The sequence below is a fragment of the Octopus bimaculoides genome, chromosome 3 (assembly GCF_046866305.1).
Source record: "Octopus bimaculoides isolate indiv1 chromosome 3, ASM4686630v1, whole genome shotgun sequence".
Classification (NCBI taxonomy): domain Eukaryota; kingdom Metazoa; phylum Mollusca; class Cephalopoda; order Octopoda; family Octopodidae; genus Octopus; species Octopus bimaculoides.
This window is the reverse complement of record NC_142930.1, coordinates 1346829-1370023: the sequence shown is the minus strand read 5'-3', so window position 1 is coordinate 1370023 and position 23195 is coordinate 1346829. Positions and strand designations below refer to the sequence as shown.

Genomic DNA, 23195 nt, shown 5'->3' with positions numbered 1-23195 from the left:
GTGCGGGTGACACGTAAAAGCACCCACTACACTCTCGGAGTGGTTGGCGTTGGGAAGGGCATCCAGCTGTAGAAACTATGCCAAATCAGATTGGAGCCTGGTGTAGCCATCTGGTTTCACCAGTCCTCAGTCAAATCGTCCAACCCATGCTAGCATGGAAAGCGGACGTTAAACGATGATGATGATGATGATATATATATGCATATATACATACGTACATGTACATACTTACATTTATATGTATATATTTATGCATATGCGGGCACAGGACGTCATGAAACGTGTACAACAAAAAAAGTACGAAGCATGAGTACATGGAACATGAACTATTCTTTCGAACAACGAAAGACACAAATGGAAAACAAAACAAAGAACATAAAGAACGACCCTTCATCAGTTGTTGACTGTTTTTCTTGAATCATATTTCGAGCATTTAACAACAATATACGCTTTCAATAAAACAGTTTGCTCCTGCAAAGCAAATTGAATAAAATTTGGGATTTTGCAGAGGGTGAAAATAGGTAACACAAACAGGACAGTGAAAACAAACAGACATCATCATCATGACTAAGTAATTATGTCCACCAGACAATATGCCAACACAACAACATAAAAACTAACAATAAATGGTATTAAACATGTGCCAAACAAGGTACATTGACAATGACCATGCCACAATCATCTGGGATATATCTGCTCAAACTGTCAAATAAAAGCTAATCCAGGCATTTGAGCACAAGTGCTTCAGGAAGCTCTTACACATGGAGCACAAAATGAACAGCTTTGTCAGGTAGCAAGTGAAGAAATACTCTGGCAGACAGGAACCGCTTTTTGTGCCAGTAAAAAGACAGAAGCTTGTCTGGTACAATCATGTATCCTGCTACAACTCTGTCCAAAACCATTCTTCGGGGCTGAGGGAGGACAAAAGAGAAGCAGACAAAGCAAACCCTGTTGTGGCAACATCAAGGACTGGACAGGTCAGAACACTGTGACCCTGCTACACATGACAGAACAGAGACCAGTGGTGACAGCTGACCATGAAAGCGTCAAGAGTGGCACCCCAACAACTGGCTGAATTGTGTTGATAATGATAACGACAGATTAAGAAGACAAAAACAATATAAGATCATTTTCACTCTTTCATAGCAATCCACCCGAGACCGGCCCTGGTCCAATGATACAAACTTTCTGTTTTACAGTGATCGAAATTAAAACCTTTCACGAACCGGTCACCAAGCTCATATCTCTGGGTGCTATCATAGAAGGTCATGAAATAAGAACTTCACTTGGGGCAGCAAGATCGGTCTTTCCAGATCCTACTAACAAGAACATCAATTTAAAGATGAAGACACTAGTTTGGCTTATTGCATCATCATCATCATCATCATCATCGTTTAACGTCCACTTTCCATGCTAGCATGGGTTGGACGAATTGCACTGCATGGATATGAAAGCAGGACCCTAAGAGCAAACCACACTGCCAAACTGAAAGCATTTGAAACAACATGCTACCAAAGAGTACCAAGGATCAGTGGAGGGGTCAACATTTTCTCAAATGTTAACAAACAAGTCAGTCCTTGAGTGAATTGGAAACAAGAGATTTTTGACACTGTTTGAAAGAGAAAGCTGCAGCATTTTGGTCGCATCATCTGTGCCCAGAATCTCAGCACCCGCATCCTGAAGGGAAGAATCAAGAGGAAATGAGGAAGAGCGAGATCTGGAAGCTGTTGGCTGAACGACGTTGAAAGAATAAATCAGAAGACGTCTGGAAGCACCACCAGGACCAGAGGCAGCAATCCATGAAGGGAGATGGTGCACATAAGGGTGGGAATATGTAAGGCAAGGTATTTTAGGGCCCAAAAATCAGCTGAATAAAGAGGATGTATTTTGTCAGAAATGTGGTTGAAAGATCTTACCCTGTGTCGTTGAAAGAGATTGCTTTCATCGCCATACCACTGGAATACCTTGATACCCATATCCAACAAGAAGATATCTTCTTGGTTCAACTGTTTGCGGAAAGATACCTGGAAAGAAAAGAGACATATCGTCATCATCGTCATTTAACACCCTCCTTCCATGCTGGCATGGGTTGGATGGTTAGACAGGGGCTGGCCAGGCAGGAGCCTGCACCAGACTTGTTTAACTGACAAATTAAATAAATGCTCAATTAGTTAGTTGATTAGATATTTAACCAATTAACTAATAACAAAGGAGTAGAATTGAACCAGTGCATGTGATATTAATATTAGCATAGTGACCCTCCTAAGACAACAAAACATTATAAATATATTGTGTGTGTATACATGTATGTATATGTGTGTGTGTGTGTGTGTGTGTGTGTGTATATATATATGTATATACACACACACACACACACATATACATGTTTTGTCTTTGTGAACACGTTATTAATATGTGTGTGTGTGTGTGTGTGTGTGTGTGTATACAGTGGAGTGTAAAAGGAGGTATTCTATAAAAATCTTAATTCATTAAAATTATTAACTCATTAAATTAGTTAAGCTCATCTTTGATATTTTCAGTGGCATTAATCATAATACTTTTATCATAACTTCTAATTTCTTTTAATAAAATTAAACGCAGTATTGTACGTGTTTTCTTTTTTCATAACTGTAGACCTACTTTTGCATCGCCCTGTATCTAAATATTTAGCTATTACCCTTGACTCTTAATTGTCAATCTAGCATCCACCCAGAATCTTCAAAACCACTAATCTCATCAAGTCTTACAACTTCATTCATCACTCACTCTCTTTCTCACTTTCTGTTTGTCTCTGGGTTCCCCTTCTTTATGCTTGGCTTCTTATGGTCAGTATTAACACAGTGTTCTGTCTATCATATGTATTTATAGTTATTTATATAGAGGTTAATTAGGTCTCTTTGTATATATACACATATCCACACAAACTTATCTAAATCAACACATTCTTCAGAGCAGCTTTTATCCTTCAAATACTACACACCCGCGTATATATTTTTTATATTTTTCAACAATGGTCTTTTCCACATATGTAAATGCTTTCCTAAATAAACTTGCACTTCATTTTTGAAACTCTGAAGAAGCTACAAAATGATGCACATGCATTAGCTCTGGGTGCACTGCAGCTTGTTGCAGAAACAGCTGTAAGCTAATGAAGGTCATTGTATAATCTCCCATTCCTTTGTTGTTTCTTTAATTTCATATTACATTATTCTCAATTAACGCTTTATTCTGAAGCGCATGTTAGATTGAGCTTCAACACCAAACTTTTAGCATCCCTATACGCCCAACTGCGAATATTAAAATACTTCTATGTTTGCACACTTACCTCTTTAACTGAAACCTTCTTACCACTTTCAGTGTAAAACAAGAGACGGGATTTGTACTCATCCGGCTTAACAGGATTAAATCCACTTGCAACACCACCTTTCAGCACCCTAAAGAAATGATTTGTTTTTTTATAAAAAGTTTTAATTAATAAGTTTTAATTAAGCTTTAACAAAAAATGGAGAGAGAGAGAGAGAGAGAGAGAAATAAAATTTTTTTTTTTGTTTAAATCTTAATCTCAAGAGGGCAGGCCTTGCCTAGGATCTCTTACAGGGTCTTAAAGACTGGTGAGGTCTACAAGACCAGTCCAGCCATCTGTGAATGTAGAGAAGTGGACCATACTGGAGCATCGCTTCGTCTGCTTTCTACTAACCAACCCCTACAGACCTGCTAAAGTTAAATAAAAATGTGAAGAACTGTGTAAAGAAACCGTTATGCTTCAAAGAATGGAAAGGAATACTATAAGTTTATCTAATTATTTTAATTGAATTTTTGTCAATTAACATCATTAATATGAGACATTGTTAAAAAAATTTTTAATTTTTTAAACCTCAAAGTATACTGTCTCCATTTTAAAAGATTGTAGAATATTCTTTTCTACTCTACACACAAGGCCCAAAATTTTTGGGGAGGGGGTGGCCAGTCGATTACATTGACCTCAGTACACAACTGATACTTAATTTATCGACCCCAAAAGGATGAAAGGCAAAATCGATCACGGCAGAATTTGAACTCAGAATGTAAAGACAGATGAAATACTGCTAAACATTTTGCCTGGCGTTCTAATGGTTCTGCCAGCTCACTGCCTCAAGATGACAGAATATTGAAGCAGAAGAGCATAGATTTAACATGGTTCATATTTTAATTGTATTCAACTGTTAATTCATTTAGATAAACTCCGTCCAATGTAGAATTATATAATTGTGATTCACAATAGATTTAGATAGATTTAAATCAAATTAATTGATGATTTGAGTAAATACATTTTAAAATAAATTTGAATTAAATTTGCCAAAATATTTTCTTTGCTTTGAGACTGCGGAACAGGTCGCAGTCTCAAAGCGACAAAAATAAATTTGATTTAATTCAAGTTATGTATCATAATTATGTAATTATTCAACCGATGGTATTTATCTTAATGAAACAGCTGTTGAACAGAAAATATATATTTCTGCTTATTCTGTTTATTAATAATGTTGCTTTTAAAGATCATTTTAGCTGATTATGTAAATATATGCAAATCACTCCCTGCCGAATTACTGCAATGTAAATACATGTTGGAATCTAATGACTTGTAATTTTTAAGCTCTTAGTTACCATGGATTTATTCTTTGATCCTTATACTTTAATTCTGTAAATTTTTTATTTACCAACATGAAGTTTCATTTATTCTTCTTGGAAATTTGCAGACCAACAAAAAAAATAAATGTTTTTTCTATAGAACCTCATAAATTCACAGACAGACAAGGTTTTAACATCACAAGAAAAGTTCATCTTTAAGTTTGCCATTTCTCTCTCTTTTAATCTTTTACGTAGTCTTTTTTTTGTTTTGTTTTTTGCTTTCTAAATATTACAGAAAACTGTTCTATTTATATACTCACTCAAATTTAGAGAAATAACTCTTGAAAAGTTCTGATTCATGTTTATCACACTCCCTATGTTGTACAGGTATATCATCCAGGTAGGCATCTAATTCAACAGTTTTGTAGGCCGCTGTGCCATATTCATCCTGAACAGTAAAAGAATACACACACATATACATTATTGTCATAACATTCACTTTCCTATGCTTGCATTGGTCAGGTAGATCTGTCTATGACCAGATGTCCTTCCCATCACCAATCCTCACCTGTTTCCAAGCAAGGTGAGATTTCACAGACATTCAACATGAATTACACCACTTATACAATGGTAACAATCACATACTAGAACTATAACACAAGGTTTCTTTTCAGTTTCTGTCTGCCAAATGCACTCACAAGGATTTGGTTAGCATCACCCTGCAATGTCCTGCAATGATGCTGAACCTGAAATCATGTAATTAACCAGACAGCCATACGGTTTCAGGTTCAGTTCCTCTGCAGGGCACTTTGAGTGAGGGTTTTCTATTATAGCCTGGGGTTAAACAAGGCCTTAAGACTTGTATCAAACATTTATAGTAACTGAAAACTGGTACATAAAAGATTAAAGATATAACAAACATGTTGCCTAGATTAGTAATAGCAGTTTTGGATCTCCTTTGTATCCAATAACGGATATTAAAAAGAGATAAAGTTCACTGGATACTTATATATTCCAGACACACACACAAAGTGTCTCTGACTGGTTGTGTTACTTTTTAAAAAATAGTCTTGGGATAGCTTAATACCTTCCTTTCAAAAATTAAACTGAAAAATAAATATAATCCAAACACTGAAATGTTTCATTTTGACTATAAACAACTGAAATGAATAAAAGCAACGGCTAAAAATCCTTTCACAAAAACACATTAAGATTTTATAGGTTCCTCTATGTGATCACTCAGCTTGCAAGAAATAGCAGTCAAATTTCCAACTACGCTCAACCTTCTTAAAAGAAAATTGGATGTAGTTTGAGGTACACTAAACTGGAATAAAAAAGAAATTAGAGAGGATGGTCATGGCTAGAATGTCTTTGATCTTCTGTCTCTAACTAGAACCGACTTAGGACTTAACCACAACAATGTTTAGATTTGAATTTGAAGTAATTTTTGGCATTCAGGCACAAAAAAATGTTGTAGCAGATTCAACTATGAATATTGCTGCTTGTCATCAGAGGAAACCTCTCATCAGATGGAATGTGTTCATAGCACACATGACTCATCACTGCAAGGAGACTTTAAGACACTGCAGTGTTTCACCCTCTTTGGGTGTCTCATCAGTCAAAGCTATGCTGGATCAAGGAATCAAAACAAAAGCACTGAATTTTGTTTTATAGAAATCAACAACCAAATTATTTGTTGATGTCTGCTAAACAGATAATAATTCATGTAGCCCCAAGATAATACTTCATGGGGCACACACGGAACAATGAAAATATAAACATCTAAAGTTAGCTTAAAATTTCACACGTCTCATATATAAGAGGAGATGGTCAGATAAACTAATAAAATATTAACTAAAATCTTTTTGAAGAGTACCTGTGCTAGTGGCACAAAAAGCACCTTTCGAGCGTTGGGCCTCACGGAAGAAATGAGTGAGACCTTTGGCAATATGCTGCGCTTGAGAATGAAGACCCATGAAGCCAAGTGAAACTGTAGTTGTGGCAGATACTGGTGTCATGCAATTAGTACCCAAGCTGGAGACATGTAAAAACACCCATTACACTCTTGGAGTGGTTGACATTAGGAAGGGCATCCAGCCATAGAAACCCTGCCAAATCAGACTGGAGTTCGGTGCAGCCCCTCAGCTTACCAGCCCTGGTCAAACCTTCCAACCCATGCCAGCATGGACAGCGGACGTTAAATGATGATGATGATGGTGGTGGTGATGAATAACATTTATTTTAACTAATATTTTTTCCACAAATTCTTTAAACATTGTTTTTTTTTTTCACTGGAATAAGGCTAAACTGCAATTTCTTTTTCCCATTGCAATAAGAAAATACTTAAGCAGAAAAACAAAATCAAACTGATCTTTTTAAAACTTTAAACATATTTTACAGAACTTAAAAGAAAACTTTCTCCTCAGTGTTTATCACGATTTTTTAGACACCAGCTTTGACAGAATTCCATTTACCATATAAGGTAATTAAGGGAAACTTGTACCATGGCCAAATATAGTCTGTGTGTGTGTGTGTGTGTGTTTGAAAGATGTAGATTAGATGGATTTGTCAAATTCTTGAACACTGTAATCAATGTAGACAAGATTCCATTTACCAGGGGCAACTTGTGTCACATTGAGTTACTGTGAGTCCAGTACTCTAAGAACTCTCACTACCAAACCATTAGTTTGTCACCCAAAATGTTTGTTTAATAATAATTCTCAAAATTAATCTTGTCTTTTACTTTTAAATATACTAACCTGAGAACTTTCTGCGCCAATCCAGAAATGAATATCATGCAGGAGTTTATTTTCTTCTAAGTAACTCTGACAAAATAGAATTTAAAAGAAAAAAAATGCAAAATTAAAAATCATTGAAACTTCATTGAAATTTTTAAGAAACAATGAAAACGAATTATTTATTTTGACTGAAATATAATTAACAACTTGTCTAGATTTCGATTACTATGGAGGCTGTAAAAATTATTAAAATGAATAGGAAATTTACTGAAGATGATATGTGTAGTTATTTATCGTGGCTGAAATACATCAACCAACTGTCTGCTCATATATCAATAGTTAAATCAGTATGAGAGCAAAAATAATCCTTATAAAATAGAAAAAAAAAAAAGAAAATCAACTGAAAACATGCATAACAAAGAGAGAAGCTTATAATTCCTATCTTAAAAGAATTTTGTTGTTAACCTTTTTGAGACTAAATCACCAAATCTACATCTGTTTTGTTTTAAAATTAGTATTTGCATGGGCAAATAAGACATCCTAATTTCAGCAGGGAATATTCAGGAAAACAAGGCTCTTAGCACACTAAACAATGTAATTTTAACTTATGGGAGGCCCAACTTTGCAAAAAAAACATGAAGGGGTTTATAGACACATCTTATAATCCATTAAGTACGGCAATTAAATTAAAATCTTCCATTAAAAAATCATGTTAATTTATGCTCTAAACATCAGTTTAATGACAAATTCTTCATGATCTTCCAAATTAACTGAAAGAGGAAAAAGGTAAGAAAAAGGTTAAACAAGAAAATCATTCATTTTATGCTGGAGATATGCAGAAAGGTGTAAAGAAATAAACATCAGAAATGAAGTTCTTGATTGTTTGAAACCACCTAAATTCTTTATAACAATCTGCAATAGTCAAAACTATTGAAAAAGTTGCAAGACGCAACGAAAATTTTTAGAAAAATAAAAAATAAATAAATGGAAATTTTACCGATGAGTGTGTTAAATTATAAGACACTAAAAAAGAATGACTCTGCCCAGACAACAGAATCTGCAATAAATGAGGCTAGAAATAACAGAAGAGAATGCAATTCCACTTCTATCACTCGAAAATATGCACAGCTAAGAATTTCTTGTTTTTAATCGCCTCGTTTATTCAAACCCATCTATTCTCTGAAATAATTCTTTCTTGTTTGTTCTGCCCCTAAAATGACTCTCTTGTCTGTGGTTGCACCCACCCTTTCCCCACCACCAATACCAGAAATCTCGTTTATCTTACCGGACATCCAGTTGCCCTTCCCCTCTAATATTGGTAATCTCACCGCCCTTTCCTTTCTCTCCCCCACCCATCTCCGGACTAACTAAATCAGATAGCAGCCCACTTACTGTCTGCCTCTTTTTTCTTTTGTTTACATTTATATCTGCAGCATCAGTGATGCTGACATCCCCAATGTTTATAACGCTTATATTTACAATGCCCCAAACACTTTTATATACAATGCTTCCTCACTCCCACCCCCACCCCCAGTAGAGGCAACAACCTTAACAATTCTAACATGTTTGAATGACAGTAGGTTAAAAGCAAGAACAACTATTATGATGTCTGTTCCCAAATCATCACAGAAACCTTCTTTTCAGGGGCTGAACAACATCTCTCCTTCCTGTGTTACCTCCCATATCTCTTTCCCAGTTTCCAGAGTTAGCACTCTAAATGTAGGCACATTGAAAGGTAGGTCTAGTGATATTGTAGAGATGCTTGAACGGAGATGTGTTGATGTATGTTGCATGTAAGGTGGAGAGGAGCTCCAGCTAGTCTCCACAGGCAAAGCACATAGTTATAAACTCTTCTGGGAAGGAAGGTAATAGTGATGGAATAGGGGGTGTGGGCATACTTCTTGCAGAGAAATGGGTGGATAAGGTCATAGAGGTAGTCAGGGTGTGCAATAGAGTACTTAAACTTAGGCTAGTCTTGCAGAATGGTATAGCTACAATTATATCAGCCTATACTCCACAAGTGGGCTTACCAAATGAACAGAAGGATCACTTTTATGATATTCTTCTGTAGGATACCTCAAAGATGAATGACAATGATCTCATCTTTGTGGCTGGAGATTTTAATGGGCATGCTGGACAGCAACCTGGTATCTTCCATGGCGTACATGGAGGCCATGAAATTGGTAGCAGAAATGAAGAGGGGACTAGGATCCTGAAGTTCTGTGATGCAAATAACCTATTGATCTGCAACACCAACTTCAGGAAGCCAGCCAGCCACCTGATAACCTATCAATCAGGTGACTCCACTGGCCAGATCGATTACATTCTCACCAGACAGCAGGATGCATGGTTGCTCTTAAATACAAAGACCCTTCCCGGGGAAGAATGCCCCTCTCCCTGCCCACAGCAAAGACTAGTTATTAGTGACTTTAGACCCAAGGCCAGAAGGATGCCAAAAAAGCAGACCAATCTGGAAAAGGATTTGGAATTTTAACCTTTCATATGGTCAGAGATTTAGGGATACCCATACCAAGAAATTTGATGATAGGGAGGAGGAGCTACGGTCCTGTGACATACTGGGCAGCTGCGAGACAGCTTGCTGAAGCCACAGACCAAATCTGTGGCTGACGCAAAGTCCCTTCCAGACCTAGGGTAACATAGTGGTGGAACAATACTGTAGCTGTGGCCAGTGCCTACTAACTGGCTCCCATTCTGGTGGCATGTAAAATGCATCATCCTAACATGGTTGATGTCAGTGTCCCCTGATTGGCTCGCATGCCGGTGACACATAAAAAGTGCCCACTACACTCTTGGAATGTTTGGCATTAGGAAGGACATCTAGTTGTAGAAACATTGCCAGATCAGATTGAAGCCTGGTGTAGCTGCTGGCTCTCCAGACCACAGTCAAACCGTCCAACCCATGCCAGCATGGAAAACGGATGTTAAACAATGATGATGATCAGAATGAAGACTCACATAAGTAATAGTGTTTCTAAGAAAGATTCAAAGAATACAATTATTTCTGAAAAGGATGCATGGAGGACGAAGCAAAAGCAACCAGTCTCTGTAGGAGGCAGCCCAAGACTGCATTGACTGGCAGGAAATAGTTGTGGCTCTCTGCTCTTTAGGGACCAACCAAAGAAAATAGATTTTTTGAGAATACCAGAAATCATATTTAATAGGTGCCAAACAGTTCAAGTTTATAATTTTTTCTGTTTAATCCTTTAGTTATCATATTTCTGCTGAAATTCACCATCTTTGTTGCAACTGATTTGGAAAATAATGGAAAATTCAGTAAAATAATTTTGTTGTTTATGAAGTTGGTATTCAGAAGAAATAATGAAATTTTGATGGTTTTAATTTAGATCTCTTTAAAATAGGAAGTTTGTGTCTTAGGGCCAAGGATAATTTCAGACAGGTGGGGATGAAAAGGTTAACTAAATATTATGACATTTGCTTGGTTTGAGAAATCCCATTTGGTGATTATTCCATCTTAGATAAAAGGTAGCTTTTCAAGCATTAAACTTCTAGTTTATTGCATCAGAGAAATATTATCTGCACATGGTTCTAATTCTGTAAGGTTAGTTTATTTATTTTAATATTTTATACCAATGTAAGTGACCAGAAAAATAGAGAAACCAGAGTAGAAAATTAACTGGGAAAAAAAAAAAAAAGGTGAAGAAAAAGATGCATAACTTACTTTTAAGATAATGTAACTGTCTCCTCTGTAAAACTTGCCATAGTCTTTTTCAGGCCAATCCTTCACTTGGAATTTCTTCAAATAATAATAAATGGAACAAACACAACACTTAAATAAGACATCGAATGACTTTTTGTTCAAAAACAAAAAATATTTCGTCTCAAAAAAGAATAAAAACTGTATGCAGGAAGAGCAATTAGTTGCTAGACTGATTTTCAATGGTTTTTATCACAACACCTACATAATAGCAAATGTTAACAAATTACTTTTTTCACATTTGAAAGAAATACACTTAAAAAAACACTTAAACAGTCGTATTTTACACAGATTCTTTTATTTTATTTTATTTTATTTTCATATTCACTGGAGAGAAATAAAAGAATTGTAAATGTTGAGGATTTTTTATTTTAGATGCAGACATGGTCATGTGATTAAATAGTTCACTTCCCTAAACGCATGGTTTCACGCTCAGTTTCATTGCACGTACCTTGAACAAGAATCTTTTACCGGATGTCTGAGAAAAATTTACTAATGATTGAGAAAACTCTTGAGAAGTATTGGATAAAGCAATTCTATTTTTGATTGTGCACAGCGATTCAGTTTTAAGTGTTTATAATAGTTTTACCAACAAATACGGCGTCTCAAGATCAACATGAACAAATTAGCAGGAAAATCTAACAGTGATGTTGCAAAACAGCTCAATGTGTGTTGTAAGATGGTGTATAAAGTTTGGAAACGTTACAACCGATCTGGCATGACTTCAGGCAAGCCAATTCTAGAGCGTTAAAGAACTGCATGCACCAAACCTATGATTGATACTGTGAGAAAGAGAGTTCACAGGAATATTTGTTGAAACATGCGGAAAATGAGAAGAAAGTTTAACATTTCAAAATCTTCAATGCACAGGATCGCCAAAGAGGTATGCAAAAGAAGCAACTCGGACAAGTAATTTCAGCAGCCATAAAGGAAAACACGGCTCGACAAGGGAGGGGGGGGGGAGACATTAGCGGAGATGAAGAGCAGCACAAATAAAAGTCTTCATTTGGAGCAATGAGAAGATCTTCACTGTGGAGGTTATTACAAGCAAACAGAACAACAGGCTGTAATGCTGCTGATGTTCAGAAATTATCTGAAGGGAGCTAAACCTATTTTTGTCATCAGAAACTAGCTGGGGTTATGGTGAGGGTTGCCATAGCAGCTGATGGATCCAAGCCTCCTTTGATCTTCATTTATGAGGGTGGGACTAGCACAGTTTACATCAAAATGTTGGAAGGAAACGTGTTGCCATGGTTAAATGAAACATTTGGGAACAGGATGGTGCCCCTGCCCACACCTTGAATTTTACACAAAAATGATGCAGAGAGCATTTCTGCAGTTTGGGGGACAAGAATTTTTGTCCTCCTTCAAGCCTAGACATCAATCCAATGGACTTTTCTGTCTGGTCTCTCTTAGAGAGTGAGCTGTCTCAGCCATCTCATACTCAAATGCAGTGGGTCTGAAAGAAGTCCTTATTTTGCATGGAATAAATTTGAGGAAGAAGTGGTGTGGTGCTGTTGCAGTAACCACTTGTTTGCAGGCCATGATCAAAACAAGAGGTGGTGGTCATTTTGAAGTTGGATTTGTGTATTACATAAGTAAAACATAGTTCTTATAATTCAGGCTGTTTGATTACCCTCTCTTGTATATGAGAAATTACAAAAATATCTTTCTGGGACACAGAGTACCATAGCCCTGGGCTAAGCAAAGCCTTGTGAATGCATCTGGGAGCCAGAAACTGAAAGAAGTCTGTGTGTGACTGTGCATGTGTCTTTATCTCAACATTACATTATGGTTGTAAAAGAACATCCCCATCATACAAGCAGTGTCATTTGTTTCCAATATCTCTGGAAGCATGTCTGGTCCTTGCTTAGAAACATGCAAAAGTTAGCAACAGGAAGAGTGTTCAACTATAGAGGATCGGCTCAAATTCTGTCAGACCCATGCAAATACGTTAAATGAGGATAATGCAGTTTCCAGGCCCATTGGAGCTTGTCAAACCATCCAACCTATGCTAACAGCAACAGAAATGGTATGGATTCAAACAAGGACAGAAAGCTAGTCACAGACTCAGCCAACAACAAAATTACTCACCACCAAACTGGAACTGACTCTGCAGTTTCTAACTTATTAATGTTCAACTGTAAGAAGTTTTAAGAAATAGTTTTAGCAACATATTCCTCTGGCTCAATGCAAGTTTATCAGCATTAAAAGAAGCAGCAATTCCATTGTTTAGATTTTGAAGAACATCTAAGGTGCACCAATAAAAAAAAAAAAGTGGTAAACGAGAATGTCAGAACATTCTTTAGAGCTGCAGAAAGATCTAGCAACAAGGATAAGAGACACCAATGGACAACAGAGGTCAGGGTTGAAATAGGAAACATCTCCCCAATTGAGGTTGTATTTTGATATGTCAAATCAGGGTAAGAGGCAGATGAACGGGTCTTTCAGAGAGCAGGGTTCAGGTATGTGACATCCTTGTGCAGTAGCCATGGGTATTAAAGAAGGACCTTCAGCTGTCCAGATTAGGGGACAAGGCTGGGTGAATGAAAAAAATGCATGGTGTACATTTCAACAGAGGAAACGGTTAGGGTAACAAGTGTCAATTCCCACATTAATACTGGTTTCAAATGTTGGCACAAGGCCAGCAATTTCGGGGGGTGGGGTGGGGGTGATGAATTGATTATATTATTCCCAGGGTCTGACTGGTCGTTATTTTGTTGACACCAAATAGACGAAAGACAAAATCAACCTCAGCAGAATTTGAACTGAAACCAAAGACTGATGAAATGCCACTAATCATTTTGCCCATCATGCTAACGAATTTGCCAGCTTGCCACCTTATATAATAATAATGATAATAATAATAATAAGGAGGAGGAGGAGGATGATTTCAAATTTTGACACAAGGCCAGCAGGTTTGAGGGAGGGGATGAATCAATTACATCAACACAAGCGTTGGTTAATTGGTACTTATTTTATCGACCTAGAAAGGAATAAAGGCAAAGTCGTCCTCAGCAGAATAAAATGATAATTATAGTAACAATAATAATAATAATAAAAATAATAATACAGGCAGTGGTTCTCATTGCTTCTGATCTTAATTGATTGGAAGCGTTATCATGTACATTGTTTTGTCTTGATATAAAAGATGAGCAACATCAAATATTCTGCTCAATACCACAGATTTGATTGTCAGTTGTTTGACCTTAACCAGTTGAGCATGTCCCTCAGTGCATTTCTGATCACGAGCAGAAGTAGTTGGGGAGCATCATAGCCATGTGTTGAGAGGAACTCTTTGGGGTTTGGATAATTCACCTCTGGAAACATGGGTGTTCATCATCCTTAGACAACCCTCATTCAGGGACCTTTTGTGCAAGATGGGCTACTCAACCTGAAAAGAAAATTTTAACTGTATATATTTGAGATGGGTACAAATAGTTCACCCATTCTGAAATACCTTTCCTGAAACGGCTGTAGGATATGTAGGAATTTGATCTCTAGACTTAAGTATGGTTGTTGTTCCACATTCATAAAAGCAATGCAGCCAGAATTTATAAAGCACCATGGAATATTTTAAATCACTGGCAATATTTAGTTTTGTTCATTTACAGGTGAAGTTTAGGATCTTGGTGCCTTGATTTTTTTTTTTTATTCAACCAGGGGAAAATGGAAAGTCAAATACTAGCCAAGAGTAATAATAATAATAATAATGGTTTCAAATTTTGTTACAAAGGCAGCCATTTTGGGGAAGAGGATGATTACATCGGCCCCAGTGTTTCACTGGTATTTAATTTATCAACCCCAAAAGGATGAAAGGCAAAGTCGACCTCGGCGGAATTTGAGCTCAGAACGTAGCAACAAGCAAAATACTGCTAAGCATTTCGTCCAGCATGCTAACAGTTCTGCCAGCTCACTGCCATAATAATAATAATAATAATAATAATAATCATTATCATCATTTAACGTCTACTTTCCATGCTGGCATGGGTTGGACAGTTTGAATGGAGATTGGCAAGCCAGAAGGCTGTACCAGGCTCCAATCTGATCTGGCAGAGTTTCTACAGCTGGATGCCCTTCCAAACGCCAACCACTCCGAGAGTGTAGTGGGTGCTTTTTACATGCCATCAGCACGAGGGCCAGTCATGTGGTACTGGCATCAACCATGTTTGTATGGCGCATTTTATGTGCCACTGGTACGAGAGCTAGTCCGGGATGGACTAGCATCGACCACGCTCAAATGGTGCTTTCATAATAATAATAATAATACTAAAAATGAGCTTATTGTAACCAATATTCAAATGTACTCATGAGAAAGGGTTAAAAGAGGCGACAGAAAGAGAGCAGAAAGTCAAGCAAAGATGGAAAGTAAGAATGAAAGCTAGAAGTCCAGACATAAAATACACAGAATAAAACACAAAAAGATAGAAAAGCAAACAATAAAGAAAGCCATAAAGAGAAAAAGTTGGATGGGCATATCTGGAATGGTGTTGGTGAATTTCAGGAAGCATGGAATCTTTGAAGGATGCAGTGTCCTGATAGATAATAAGTGACAAAAGTACTTTATCCCATGCTTCAATGAATCTATGTGTGAAAAATGTTTCTGAAAGTCACGGACGCTGCACAGTTTTTTTTTTTTTTTTTAATTCTATAAGCGTGTTGTTGAGTGTTTGAGACATTGAATAGAAAAAGGTGACTAAAGATGCTGTTGGAAAGATAAGTCCTGGGGTCAATTTGTTTGACTAAAGATGGTGCTCCAGCATGGCCGCAATCAAATGACTGAAACAAGTAAGAGAGTAGATGGTGGATAATGTTGTGGGCTCCTATCATGATGGTCGGTAGACACTGAAGCCTTAGTGATGACCAGAGCAGCAAGACATTCAAGATATGGTAAAAGACCGACAGTAAATATTTATTTGGTTGCACATCTCTGGACAGTGGGTCTCAACTATTTTTCCTATCTATGAATTCTTTTGATTTCCATTTTATGCAAATGGAACCCCTTAGCCATTTGAGGTTTTAAAAAAATCTTATTTTTATAATATTATTAGGAACTGTATAAACAAACCTGTGAAAATATTTTGCGCATTGTAGAAGTGCAACCAATTTATTGCAGATAAATTCTAACAACAAAATCTTCTATGGATCCCCAAAGGACTATATGGACTCCAGTTAAAAAGAACTGCATCAGAACAATATTATTGAAAAAAACGGGGGTTTCAGGCTGGAGATGTAGACTGTAAGTGTGGAGGTACCACAGCCAACCCATATTGTGGCACTCCATCGGTTACAATGATGAGGGTTCCAGTTGATCCGATCAATGGATCAGCCTGCTCGTGAAATTAATGTGCAAGTGACTGAGCACTCCAGACACGTGTTACTTAACGTAGTTCTGAGGGAGATTCAGCGTGACAAAGAGTGTGACAAAGCTGGCCCCTTTGAATTACAGGCACAACAGAAACAGGAAGAAAGAGTGAGAGAAATTTGTGGTGAAAGAGTAGAGCAGGGTTTGAATTTATCAACAGACCAAAATACACAATAAAAATAAAATAATGTCTAAAAAAACTTTAAAAGCTATCACCACAAAGAAAAGGTACCCACCTCAATGCGCCAGACTTTTAAACAGGGTCCTTCCCCTGTGCCGTGCCACATGGGTTCTTTGGAAGCTGCATCCTCTATTAAAGAAATAAAAATCCAGTCACCATGGAAACTGAGAAAACTAATTTACATTTTACATTTTAACTTGAAGTTACCTGAACAATTGGAACCTAATCAAAGTATCGTTTTAGTTAATTAGTTCTTCAAATTCCATTAATAGATCTTGATCAATTACGATAGGCACAAGTATGGCAGTGCGGTGGAGAAGCTTGCTTCCTAACTATGTGGTTCCAGGTTCAGTCTCACTACATGGCACATCAGGCAAGTGTCGTCTTCTATAGCTCTGGGCTGACCAAAGATTTGTTAGTGGATTTGGTAGATAGAAACCAAAAGGATCCTGTCACACACACACACACACACACACACACACACACACACACAAGTGTGTGCGTCTTTGACATGACAAAATAGTCAGAAGTGAGCACAAGCAGTTTTGTTCATTTTCAATCTTCTGAGAAAAGATGATCAGCCATGATAAGAATAATCTTAGTTGGAAACAAGCGATAATTGGTGACAAGAAAGCCATCTGGACAAAGAAAAGCTGCTTCAACAAGTATTGTCTGAGCCACGCAAGAAAACTGGAAAAAAAACGGGGCATCAACATGAAGTTTATTGAAGCAGATATTTTATGGTCAGATGTCTTTCTTGTCACCTGAAGACATATCAAGCTAAGTGGTTGTTCTTGTATACAGGCATGTCCCCACATCCCTTTTCTGATGGGCATTCTTAATCTTGTGGGCATGTGGGTGCTGGTTCCACATAAAAAGCACTATACCAGTGCCACATAAATGCACTCATGCCAGTGCCACATAAAAGCACCCAGTACACTTTGTAAAATGGTTGGCATTAGCAAGGGCATCTGGCTGTAGAAACCATGCCAAAACAGACGGAATCTGGGCCAGCTCCTGTCCAACCCAAGCCAGCATGAAAAATGGGTGTTAAATGATGATCAGGATTCAATTATTATTAATAAATACACAATTATTATAAACACCTTGATTATTATTATTAAACAGATATTTCATTTATTACACCTCAGACAAAATATACCTACTTTTCACAGATTTGTCTAAATCGCTGCCAACAAGGGCCATGTTACTATCCTTCCAGTCATATTTCTTGGTTTTACGTAATCCTGAAATAAATAAATAAATATTTAGAAAAATAAAAGATTAAAATAACACAAAGCACAACATATATATCTATTTTTCCCTCTTTTACTTATTTCAGGCTGCGACCATCCTGGAGCAGGGCCTTAAAAAGTTTTAATGAAATGAATCAACCCCCAGCATTTTATAAAACCTAGTACTTATTTTATCAGTCTCATTTGTTGAGTTGTTAAGTTATGGGGAAGTAAATAAACCAAAGCCAGTTGTAAGCAAATATAAAGACACAAAAGCTTCTTTCAGTTTCAGTCCATCTGATTCACACAAAAGGCTCTGGTTGGCCCAACACTATAGTAGAAGACACTTGTCCAAGGTGCCATGAAGTGGGACTGAACCCTGAACCATGAGATTGGGGAGCAAGATCAACAGTGATTCTACTCTACCGAAAAGTATTGAGGACTCAATATATGCAATTGAAAAGAGCATTAAATTAAAATAGCCATCCATGTATCACACCCAATGCATTAACATCCATGATGCTGTAGTTTTCATCCATCCCTTCATAAATATGTTAAAAATATAATATATATTATGAGAATGAAATGTAAATTGTCCCAGCATTGACAAGGCTCAAGAAGGCTGAAATGCATTTGGCATTCTTGTGAATCATTGCTAGGATGATTTTCATCTGACCTTAGTATATATTGTGTTTTTAACTCAATATGTTTATGAAGAAAGTCTCTCTCAGATGAAAACCACATAACCATGCCTCTCAAAGGTGTATATATATATATAGGCACAGGAGTGGCTGTGTGGTAAGTAGCTTGCTTACCAACCACATGGTTCTGGGTTCAGTCCCACTGCGTGGTACCTTGGGCAATTGTTTTCTACTATAGCCTCAGGCAGACCAAAGCCTTGTGAGTGGATTTGGTAGATGGAAACTGAAAGAAGCCTGTTGTATATATATACATGTATGTTTGTGTGTGTGTTTGTATGTCTATGTTTGTCCCCTCAACATCACTTGACAACCGATAGTGATGTGTTTATATCCCCATAACTTAGCGGTTCGGCAAAAGAGACCGATAGAAAAAGTACTAGGCATACAAAGAATAAGTTCATGGGTTGATTTGCTTGACTAAGGGTGCTCCAGCATGGTCGCAGTCAAATGACTGAAACAAGTAAAAGAGTATACATTAAATATGATATGTAGATGGTTATTTTAACCTGACAAGATTTTTATTGGGAATAGAGACAAAAAATTTTTTTTTAAATAAACTGATTCTGCCAAATGTGAGGAAAAGGCACACAGTGCAATTACTATATTCCAGTATTAATGGTTTTATTACTTTCTGGAATATTGTAACCTTAACAACTTTTTAATCTCCAGAAAAGTTACATGAAATTTCATTAATATTCATCTTTGATTTCCCAAATAACCATCTGTAAATATCAGATCAACCTATGATGAGGGTAAAAAAAGAATTTAACATCTTTCTGAATTTTAATCATAAAAATACAATTTAAAAAAAAAAAACATTTCGTTTTTTTAGTTCCTTTTGCATGAAAGCTTCACCCTCAGCAATTGCTGGGACATTACTGTCTCTCGAGTCCTGAGACTTGTAGGTCCAGCGGTCACCCAGTGCCCATGGTGTGTAAGTGACTAAGATCACAACACTGTTCCTGGATGGGACAGCAATCTGTGACAGGGATATTCATCTACAGCTGAGTGGACTAAAGCTCAAGGTCACAACATGCTGCCCAGCCTGGGAATTGAAACCAGGATTTTACAATCACAAGTACAACAATCCAACCACTATGCCACACAGCTTCATTGACATGATGTTTGGCCTGTAAGAAATAGCTACCAAAAGCCTCCTCAAACTGTACTCTAGGAAGTATACATTGGATAATGTACTCCACGATGCACAATGCTCCAGGCTGGAAAAGCTTTGAGCTGACCTGAGTGGGAAAAAAAAAAAAAAAAAAAGAAGACCAGCCACTTATCTGGGTTGCAAACTGCAGGACTGGAATTTAATATGCTTGAACATTATGTTTTAAACTTGGTTAAGTACAAGTACACATTAGCTTATTTTGAAAGTGAGAAAGTGGATGGCAGTGATTTGAGGGAATGACAAGGAACGAATAAATATTTGTAAAGCACTGAAGCCTCTTGAAGACAGGGCAGTAGCAACAGGAATATAAACAAACAATACATCTCACTCACACTCTCTCGTGTGTGTGTGTGTGTGTGTGTGTGTGTGTGTGTGTGTGTGTGTGTGTGTGTGTGTGTGTGTGTGTGTGTGTGTGTGTGTGTGTGTGTGTGTGTGTGTGTGTGTGTGTGTGTGTGTGTGTGTGTGTGTGTGTGTGTGTGTGTGTGTGTGTGTGTGTGTGTGTGTGTGTGTGTGTGTGTGTGTGTGTGTGTGTGTGTGTGTGTGTGTGTGTGTGTGTGTGTGTGTGTGTGTGTGTGTGTGTGTGTGTGTGTGTGTGTGTGTGTGTGTGTGTGTGTGTGTGTGTGTGTGTGTGTGTGTGTGTGTGTGTGTGTGTGTGTGTGTGTGTGTGTGTGTGTGTGTGTGTGTGTGTGTGTGTGTGTGTGTGTGTGTGTGTGTGTGTGTGTGTGTGTGTGTGTGTGTGTGTGTGTGTGTGTGTGTGTGTGTGTGTGTGTGTGTGTGTGTGTGTGTGTGTGTGTGTGTGTGTGTGTGTGTGTGTGTGTGTGTGTGTGTGTGTGTGTGTGTGTGTGTGTGTGTGTGTGTGTGTGTGTGTGTGTGTGTGTGTGTGTGTGTGTGTGTGTGTGTGTGTGTGTGTGTGTGTGTGTGTGTGTGTGTGTGTGTGTGTGTGTGTGTGTGTGTGTGTGTGTGTGTGTGTGTGTGTGTGTGTGTGTGTGTGTGTGTGTGTGTGTGTGTGTGTGTGTGTGTGTGTGTGTGTGTGTGTGTGTGTGTGTGTGTGTGTGTGTGTGTGTGTGTGTGTGTGTGTGTGTGTGTGTGTGTGTGTGTGTGTGTGTGTGTGTGTGTGTGTGTGTGTGTGTGTGTGTGTGTGTGTGTGTGTGTGTGTGTGTGTGTGTGTGTGTGTGTGTGTGTGTGTGTGTGTGTGTGTGTGTGTGTGTGTGTGTGTGTGTGTGTGTGTGTGTGTGTGTGTGTGTGTGTGTGTGTGTGTGTGTGTGTGTGTGTGTGTGTGTGTGTGTGTGTGTGTGTGTGTGTGTGTGTGTGTGTGTGTGTGTGTGTGTGTGTGTGTGTGTGTGTGTGTGTGTGTGTGTGTGTGTGTGTGTGTGTGTGTGTGTGTGTGTGTGTGTGTGTGTGTGTGTGTGTGTGTAAAATTGAGTGGACAAATGAAAGAAAACAGCACTCAATACATTTGGTATGAGTTAAATATATTCTTAATAATAGATGTCTTCTGAAATCTGATGAGATGGGGGCCATTTCTATGTACCCATGAAACTAAGGCATATGGAGCCGACTCATACTGTTATTAGATTATTATATGTGGGATTAAGAATCTTGCTTCCCAACTATGTGGTCTTACATTCAATCCCACTGCACGGCACCTTGGATCCTTGGACAAATGTCTTCTACTTCGGACTTGGTCTGATTAAAAAAGCCTTGCAAGTGGATTTGGTAGATGGAAACTGGAAAAGCCCATCTTGTATGTGTGTGTGCGTGCGTGTGTGTGTGTGTGTGCGTGCGTGTGCATGTTTACATTGGCACATCTGTGAAAATCATTCAGCTTGAGGCAGTGATGTTGCTTCCAGTCTCCCAATCAACAATTCATCTACTGGCTTTGTGTCTGAAGAGTTGTGAAATAAAACATCCTGTGCTTTGCGGGGAGGGTTAGTGACAGGAAGAGCACCCAGCTGTAAAACAATACTTCAGTCACACATTTGGCTGACTCATTTTCGAAAAAAGACAAAAAAATAACTTGGAAAAAAAGACAAAAAAAAAAAACTATATAGCTTCACAGAAACAAAATAAAAAAACATAAAATAACTGAGGATTTTTAAATCGGACAATTGAAAAAAAAAATCCACCCACAACTAAAATCACATGAATAATCGACTTAGATGCACAACAGGACTGTCATTGAGTTGGTATGGCTTCTTGGCAGATAACAATAGAAAGAAGAAAAGGCAAGACAATAAATGCTACAAAATATGTTGGTGTTTTCTGGTATTTATTTATAAAAAAAGAAAAATTGCCAAATAAGGAAATGTTGAATTATTTTATAAAAATGTAAGATTCCTAGCTTGAAAAAGAAGCAACTTGTCAAACAGGTTTTGACTTTAGGTTACAGAAATATCAACTAAAGACTCACTTCACGTCTTTTATTGTAGATTTTTAGACAAAAAGGGAGATTTTTCTTTTTTATGGTATTTATCCTCGAGGTTAACCTTGACAGCGTAGATCTCTGCTCAAAAATATTCTAACCGTAGCCACCCAGACTTGTATTGAGAGTGTTTCTATCTACAAATACTTCATTTAATGATGGTGGGGTGTAATGTAGCTACCATTCTTAGCTGGTTGAGTGTTCATAGGCACACCTACATGACACAAAGTAAGAAAGCAGATTTGTTCTTCCAAGTTTAAAAAAAAAGTTTATGTCATATGAGGTCAGAATAATAGCAGTAAACAGTCAAAAGTTGGCTATATTTGATGGCAAATGAGAGGCAGCCATTTTTCTTTACCAAAACAATATCTCACCATCACCAGGTCCCATATGCAAAACTGGGCCCATTTAACCCTTTCAGCATCCAGATTACTCTGGCAAATCTAATGCTTATTTATTCACCTTGTTTTGAATTGATCATTCATTATTTTGTAGCTTTGAGATTTCAATGATGTGATTGTTTATTTTTAGAGTGAACAAATCAACCCCAGAACTTATTTCTTCCCCCTAGTCTGGTACTTATCTAATTGTCTCTTTGGCTGAACTGCTAAGTTAAAGGGATTAAACAAACCAAAACCAGTTGTCAAACAGTAGCGAAAGGATAGACCTAAACATACATATGCCTATAACATCATCATCCTCGTTTAACGACTGCTTTCCATGCTGGCATGGGTCGGACAGTTTGACTGAGGACTGGCAAGCCAGGAAGCTGCACCAGGCTCCAATCTGATCAGGCAATGTTTCTACAGCTGGATGCCCTTCCTAATGCCAACCACTCCGAGAGTGTAGTGGGTGCTTTTCACGTGCCACTGGCACAGGAGCTAGTCAGGTGGTACTGGCATTGACCACACTCGAATGGTGCTTTTCACATGACACCGGCAGAGGGGCCAGTCTGGCTGCAAAACAAGCTCCTTGCCTACAAGCCATGCCTGTGCCCAGCCCCACCGTCTTCCGTGATCAACCCACGTTACTCAGCCA

The 23195-nt window shown here is 37.8% G+C and overlaps 1 protein-coding gene across 1 annotated transcript in view; it reads right to left on the bottom strand.

Annotated features, from left to right (window-relative positions):
* Positions 1-23195, bottom strand: part of LOC106867320 (gelsolin-like protein 2) — a 63932-nt gene that overhangs the window by 9831 nt on the left and 30906 nt on the right. The window contains exons 2-8 of the mRNA XM_089348434.1: positions 17792-17872; positions 16681-16754; positions 11044-11118; positions 7365-7430; positions 4926-5053; positions 3326-3434; positions 1917-2024 (exon numbers count right to left, since the gene is read on the bottom strand). Coding sequence (XP_089204560.1) covers positions 1917-2024; positions 3326-3434; positions 4926-5053; positions 7365-7430; positions 11044-11118; positions 16681-16754; positions 17792-17872 — 641 coding nt within the window. The remainder of the gene's footprint in view (positions 1-1916; positions 2025-3325; positions 3435-4925; positions 5054-7364; positions 7431-11043; positions 11119-16680; positions 16755-17791; positions 17873-23195) is intronic.